Source organism: Pleurodeles waltl, chromosome 10 (assembly GCF_031143425.1).
Source record: "Pleurodeles waltl isolate 20211129_DDA chromosome 10, aPleWal1.hap1.20221129, whole genome shotgun sequence".
Lineage (NCBI taxonomy): Eukaryota > Metazoa > Chordata > Amphibia > Caudata > Salamandridae > Pleurodeles > Pleurodeles waltl.
Window position 1 is genome coordinate 151,015,573 of NC_090449.1, and position 7,727 is coordinate 151,023,299.

A 7,727-nucleotide genomic window follows, 5' to 3' on the forward strand; every position below is an offset into this window, starting at 1 on the left:
GAAAAGTAACTTTTGTGGAAAAACAGAAGATCCCATCTGTTGATGGCCATTATTTCTACAGTGAGAACCAGCCACGCCCACCCTAGGCAAGGCACACTGTCTCTGCTGAAGCGGCCATGTCTTAGGTCAAGCTTTCCCATTGGTTCCACATCCGGGCAGACCTTTGAAAATCCTGCTTGTTTTCCTCTGAAGACCCACAGCGGGTTTCTTGTTTGATTACAGTTGTACGGGGACATGCAGGGTTCCGTTCCATTAATCTTAGCCTTTTCAATCTTTCTGTCCGAGAGAACTTACTGCCTTCCTGCGCCACATTTAGTGGTGTTGACTTTTCAGAAAAGCATGCAGCAGGAATCACTTCAGAGCTAAAACTCTCTCCACATATCAACACATAGATAACTAGGCAAGGAAAGCAGTTTCAAATGTTGGCATCACATTTAAATGGGTCAATTAATTCTCCAGCTGGCATCAGATCTGAAGCGTGACATGCTTCCTGGCTGCTTTAAGCAGATATATTGTCATTAACGATCACATTTTAGACAAGCTGGCAAATATTTCATTGTAGATCAGATGTTGTTTATTTTCTGAATTGGTGGTGCAGTATTACTCATCAGAAATCTGTCCATATTGTCAACATTCTGTTTTCTGTTCCCACTGTAGCATGGACAAGGACAGCCAGGATGTGCACCAGGAGCTGAATGCGCTGAAGAACAAGTTCCAGGAGATGCGCAGGATGATCGGTGCCATGCCAGGGATCGACTTGAGCCCTGACCAGCAGCAGCAGGAGCAGCGGAACCTGAGGGACCAGGTCCGGACCAAGAATGAACTCCTGCAGAAGTACAAGACACTCTGTATGTTTGAGATCCCTAAGGAGTAGACCATCTCAGTACTCAGCCCTGCAGAACTGAAGCCAGGATGCAGGTCCAACGGGTTTCCTATATTCCTATGGAATGAAAACATAAATACATGGTGTGACATTCAACCGGAGGAACTTTTTTTGCATTTTGTTTCTTGCGTGCCACTGCTATGGTGATTCAGATTAACCTTCAGAGGTGCTCAAGTAGGATATTGGGTACTTGTAGTTTAAATGACAACTGTGCAGTTTTCTTGAGTACCTCCTTGTTTTACTTTGAAGGTACTTCTGCCTCAGACCTAGAGTTCACATTTTATGCATCTAATTTTTTTTATCCCCCATTAATACAATATGTGTTTGTAAATGTAGTTCGGTGTACTGTGACACAGTGGGGATGATTTTGTAGGAGGATCATCATTCGCGTGTCCATTTTGAAACAGGTGTTGTTTAGCGTGGATAATCTTGTTTACCATTTGACCCAAGCCTTGTTCAACACTTAGCACACATGGGTGATCATTGTGCTTCAGTTACATTAGTTCGAACTTGCCGTGCTCACGCGATTGTAGCAAGTGACTTGTAATATTTTATTCAGCCTTCAGTATGAAAAAAAGTGACCTTTTCCTGACATATCTTCCATTCATGAAGACCCACCCCAAAATGAAGAGCTCTGTACTCCCTCAGTACTCTGTGCTAGCTGGCGTTACCCGTATTTAGCTTTTTCGAACCACCCAGAAGAGGAGTCTAGCCAGTATTTAAATGTTGGCCAAGCCCCACATGTATGACTGCAGTGCTGTCAAGCCTGGGTCAGCAGAAAACCAGAAACCCCAGGGCCAGCAGAGCATGACAGTAATGATGTAATGATTAGAGTTGAGAAAGATGGCTTCGAAGGAATCCAGGAAAGCCTAGTGAATTTCGTTTGGGTTGGGTAGTTATCTCGCCAATCCAGACACCGACCCCAAATGACTGTGAAAATATATTGCTCAATAAATCTCCTAAATCAGTTGAATTGTTGGGAGTTAGTTCTCATTTTTCCATTTAGGTCCAACACATCCATGGTTATATTGTGGGATTCTTAGTTTTGCAACTCTTTCGTGCCATAAACAAGTCCTGTAACCTCCATGTGTGAAGAGTCTGTTATGGGTCTGCCAGAGAGTTGGTAAGTTTTACAAATCTGTTCTGTTCGGTATACTGATATTAAGCCCACGTGTCTAGTAGCGTACTTCATCATGTGAGTGGCCGTCGATATGGAAAATCAAAATTGAAAATCAGATGGCGGCTTTTCGCCGTGACCCACCTTGCCTCATCTGACTGAGGTCCATGTAGTGTGAAATTCCAAACACATCTGCTTGAATATTTTTGAATGCAACCTTTTTATATATGCTATAGCCTCAGTGTTATATAAATTTGCCCAGTAACACATTAAAAGCTACTGTATCTGTGCATTTCAAGATCTTCTTTTGGTTAGGAGCCAGTTCTTAATCTAGGATGATTGCTCTTAATGTGCAGTTGGCCCCTGGCATACTAAACTTAGGTACTACAAAAAGCAAACTTATCTTCTCACTTTATCCAAATAACTGAGGTTTCAGCATTAAAGTTTTCATTACAAAAACAATTTTGTTGTGGAACTGATGAAACTTGATCAGCCATGTAAAACGAAAAATCTGTATTTGTCAATTACTAAAAATGTGTTAATCGGATTGTCTGCCTACCATAGTAACAACAAACACTATTTTCCTTGTTCCTAAAGATGTGATCAATTAAAGGATCTTACAGTAATTATTTCCAAGGTCATGATTGGACCATTACAATCATGATATTCACGATTCTTAGATTACCAAGCTAAATGGGGGCAACAGCAATAGAGCTTGTTTCAACAAATTATCAGGAAAGGCATATTCGCCTTCAGCAGTGACTAAGTATTGGGCTCCAGAAGGCAGCCATTGCCTGCAGAATAAGGGAAAATGATTCTTGTGTGGTCTATTAGCCCAGCCTGGCAAACTAGGACAACACGTAGAGGAGTGCGTAATCTAGGTTCTTAACATCCTTTAAAAAGATGTTTTAATTTCACAGTGTATCAAAAGGTGGTACGTTATTGTAATGTAGTTTGAAAAACCTTCAGCCACCAATAAAACGGAGAACTGAGAAAGGCAGAATATATTTTTTCTGTGACTTAGCATGACCTCAAAATCTGTTTCTTTTTTAAGCATGTTACTGTTATTTAGCATATGCTCTTGTATTGACAGTGTCTTTTTTTTTTTTTTTGTTTTACTCTGAGCTTCATGCTGCATTCCTTAGCATTGTAATAAAAGCTATTACTGTTTCAAACTTAACGGTATTAAATTTATCGACCTCAGAAGGATAGAAGACGATATGCATTGTTTGGTTTCAAACTTGTGATCTTTAGATCACAGCAGATGTCATTGGTGTGCATTTAAGTCACGGAGACACATAGCTAGCTTTCTGACTTCAAAGAACCTGAATCACTACCTGCGGTGGAAAAGAAGGAGGCTGATTGGCAATGGGTCTCGAGAACATAAAATAATCCAGGGTATGTTTGGCCTAATGGACATCATGTGAGCAAAGGGGCACTGAGTAGACAATAAGGCCTGATGGCAGAGTGGAATAATGAATCTACCACAGTAAATTGATCCCATGATCACAAATTTGAATCTTGGTGAGACCACGCAGCCTTTTATCCTCCTGAAGCCAATAAAAGAAGCGTCATAGAGTTGGATAACAGTGAACACCTGTTGATACTGCTAAGAGATCACTCTGAGGGTGAGTGTGTGTGTTGTAATCCTATGTCATGTTACGTGGTAGGAAGGTGATTAGTGGGTTGGAGGTATTTTTACATTGGGAACATGCAGGCAAGTGACTAAAGCAGTTAATACGTTTGGTAGAACATCACAGTCTGAAGGTCATACACTGTAGGGGCACTGCAGCAGAACTGGACTTAGCTTAGTTTCCAACAGTACACAGTAAAAATGAGGCATCACAGCTACATGCTCGTTCAAAACAGAGACTTTGGATAAATAAACTACTATATTAAAAGTATTCCACCAGTCTATCGGCATTCAGAACACAACATTATAAACAGTTTAGCCAATAGCTTTTGTAAATACAGTTTAACAACAACTGTTCGCTCATGATCTCCCTTATGTTGTTTTTGTGTTGTGAACAATGAGTCAGACTGGGAGAGCTCATTGCTCCTCTTTGTCACTCAATCAATCAGAATTTATAAAGTGCGGCAAGTCACCATTGAGGGTGCTTTGTCGTGCTCTGTTCATTCAAACTGCCATGTCTTGAGTCCTTTCCTGAATTTACGAAGTGATTCGACGTTCCTGAGGTGCAGGGGAAGGTTGTTCCAAGCTTTGGCTGCAGGGTGAGAGAAGAAGCGTCCTTCGTTGTTGGGTCGGCGGATCTGCGGGGTGTCTGAGAGTAAGAGCTAGGCGGATCGCAGGTGTCTGGTTGGTTGGTTGGTTGGTTGAATGTCATTCGTTTCTTGATCTATTCTGGTCTTTTGTTGTACAGGGCTTTGTATCCGTGGGTCAACATCTTGAACTGGCATCTCTTCTGGATTGGCAGCCAGTGTAGCTTTTTGAGGTGTGGGGTGATGCGAGTCCATCTGGGGAGGTCAAGGATGAGTCTTGCAGCTGAGTTTTGTGTTGTCTGTAGTCTCTTCAGGAGCTGTGCAGTGATTCCTAGGTAAAGGGTGTTACCGTTGTCCAACTTGCTGCTGACGAGGGCTTGAGTAATGGTCCTTCTGGTGTTGATTGGGAGCCACCTGAAAATCCTACGGTGCATGTGGAGGGTGTGGAAGCAGGCGGACAAGACTGCCTTTCCTTGTTTGTGCATAGATAACTTTTTGTGCAAGATGATACTGAGGTTGTGGATGTGGTCTGTGGGGTGGGGGGAGGGCTGAGTTCAGCAGGCCACCAAGTGTTGTTCCATGTCAAGTTGTTGGTCCCAAAGATGAGGATCTCCGTCTTGTCCGTGTTAAGCTTGAGATAGTTGTCCTTCATCCAGTCAGCAGTGTTCATCATACATCTGTTGGAGTTGGCTTTGGTGTTTGTGTATGTGTTGAAGAGGGTGGGGCTGAGGGACGATCCTTGTGGCACGCTGCAGATGATCTTCTTGGGTTCCAAGTTTCTTCCGGTGAGGTATAAGGCGATCCATTTGAGGGCGTCTTCCTGGATTAAAATTTGTTGGAGTCTGTAGATAAAGATGTGGTGGGAGACGGCATCCAAGGAAGCTGACAGGTCCAGAAGGATGAAGGCTGCTGTTTTGCTGCACTCTAGGAGGGCCCTGATGTTGTTGGTGGCTGTGGCCAGGGCTTTCTCAGTGCTGTGGTTGGCTCGGAATCCAGATTGAGAGGGGTCAAGGAGGTTGTAGTGTTCCAGGTGTCCAGTAAATTGCTGGTTGATTGCCTTGTCATGAACCTGCGCCGGAAAGGGGAGCAGGGAGATGGGCTGGTAGTTCTTCAGATCTTCTGGGTCAGCGGATGGTTTCTTCAGGAGGGGCCTCACTTCAGCATGTTTCCAGTCCTTAGGGAAGAATGCCGTGGTGATGGAGGCGCTCAGGACTTTGTGATCTCCTTTTACCTCTCCCACTGCAGCACCAGGTACAAATGCAACACCATCTGAGCCCATCAGAGGGCAGTGATGAGAGAGTATAGTAAGTAGGAAATAGTGGGCGTGGCTGCAGTATGTGAAGGAAAAGCTTGGTGATGTTTTGGAAGCTCTAAGGGAAGGCTGTTCTCTTCAGTCCAATGGCCAAAGTGCATTAGAAAAAGCATGGGAATTGTGAGACTGTGTGCAAAGGGGGCGGGATGAGTGAGTGTGGGGGCATGGTCAAAGACATGGCTAAAAATACAAAATATTCTCTAACTGTTTTTGGCCTGTCACTTTCAGGTAACTACATATAAGATTATGCACAGTGTAAATGAAAATTAAATAGTAGTTACGTTAATCAGTGGGAAATTCCCTATTATACAGTCTGAACCTCAACTGGTTAATGAAACACCAGAGAGCCACAGAACTGGGTGGTGCAGTGGAGAATAGTGGCTTGTGTATGTTTAGTGCTACACAATCCTAGTCTGTGACAGAAAGTACTGTGAACATGTAAGTCATTATTTTAAATGGCACTACACAAATTACACACATTATAAGATAGGATGCTACAAAATACACCAAAAGATGCTTCCAAAAATGGTTCTAGTAATACCCGGACTATACGTGGTGCATCTTTTATTTTTCTATATATCTGGCTTTTAAAAGCACACACTTCACAGCTTTGCTGGCAACTCCCTTATAATACCTGCAAAAAAGAATAAATGTGTCATCTGGAAGCTTCAAGTGATTCCACCAATTAAAACTAATCCCGGCTTCCAAGCTCCCTTTACATTTGCAGATTAACAATTTGGGTACATGTACATTTCTTTCCGGTAAGCCGGCACTCTGGCAAGAAGGTTCCCTCGAGCCCTCGCCATGCACTGCTAATTACTCCAGATATCATCGCACTCGTGACCTCTTTTATAACACCCGTGATAATGTTACTATAACGTTTGCAGTAAAATTATTGATGAGATAACTGCATGGCGGGAACGCGAGTTATAGTTGCCTTAGAGCATGGGTTATAGTTACTTGAACTAACTAGAACTGTAACAGCGGAATTTCGTTAGTTTTGTATGTTTAAAATGTGAGCTTAACTATACTGTCCCTGTAACCTTTGTGGGTTTTTTTAAGGGAATATTGCACCCCAAAACGTTATTTAAACACAAGCTAAGAAGAGGGAAAAAGGACTAGCCAGAGTTTGAAAAACGTGAAAGTGGAAGAAATTGAATCAATTATTTCCAAGGATGCTTCTTAACTTTTAGGAATGACTCATTCTTGATGTGGCTAGACGTTTGGTTGAATAACAAAACAACAATGGGTTCAGGAACAAGGGCTTGTGGTTATATAAAACATTTTCTAAATCAGTAGTGTTTCAGACGGGATTTTGAGTGGAGCTGAAATGACACAGTGGGCAATTTAATGTCCGAACAGCTAAAAGACTCAAATCCCTGAAATCTGTTGCAGTTCTCCAAATGTTACTTTGGAAATTCAATTTGCTAGACCACTTAAACTAGAAGGGTAGCTAATTTTAAGGTGGGGTGTTTAAAGTAGGCTACTTTACCTTTAGAGACAAAGAGACGGGGTAATTTGGAAGTATGTTGTTTCAGCTATCATTAAACATTGGCTTTAACTTCCAAAGTGCTTCGACCTCTTTGTTATTCTGCGTACAGCGGCCCTGGATGTGGGGAGGTAGGCATATCACACTCAACCACCATTGAACATGGTCTTCTAGTCCTCTGATGAACATGGGAACAAGAACTGCTGTTAAACAGACACTTCATATGAAACGCTTCAAGTTTGCAGTATTTTAATGCTGCAGGGTATTTCCTTGATCAGGACTATTGCCCTGCTCTAGCGCTCACAGAGAGAGTAAAGGCCTGTGCACTTTCTCCACCCGGCTGCTAAATACAGCCGGGTGGAGAAATGCAAAGTGCGCATGTCTGTTTGGCCGGCCGAACACGGCCGTCCAAACAGACATGCACAGTTATTGTGCACATTAAACTCCCCCCTCCTGCCGTTATCCAGCCCCCTCCAGCTCAGCCCCGCCCCGGCCTATCCCGGCTCCCAGGAAAAAGAAAATTATAACGCTTTGTGAAAGCAGCAGGGGCACGCTCCTCCCCCTTAGCTAAGGAGCCGCCCCAGTATTAGAGAACAGTGACCATTATTAGGTTACATTTGGCACACACATTCTGACTGAGAGGTGGTTTGTATACTTTTGACTGGATCTGCAGAATCCAATTAAGGTAACATGGATGTGTCCAACT

At 43.0% G+C, this 7,727-nt stretch overlaps 1 protein-coding gene across 1 annotated transcript in view; it reads left to right on the forward strand.

The window, feature by feature from the left end:
• Positions 1-3,180, forward strand: part of MED9 (mediator complex subunit 9) — a 50,404-nt gene extending 47,224 nt beyond the window's left edge. The window contains exon 2 of the mRNA XM_069210065.1: positions 658-3,180. Within this exon, the coding sequence (XP_069066166.1) occupies positions 658-874 (217 nt within the window). The 3' untranslated portion in view covers positions 875-3,180. The remainder of the gene's footprint in view (positions 1-657) is intronic.
• Positions 3,181-7,727: the final 4,547 nt, after the last annotated feature.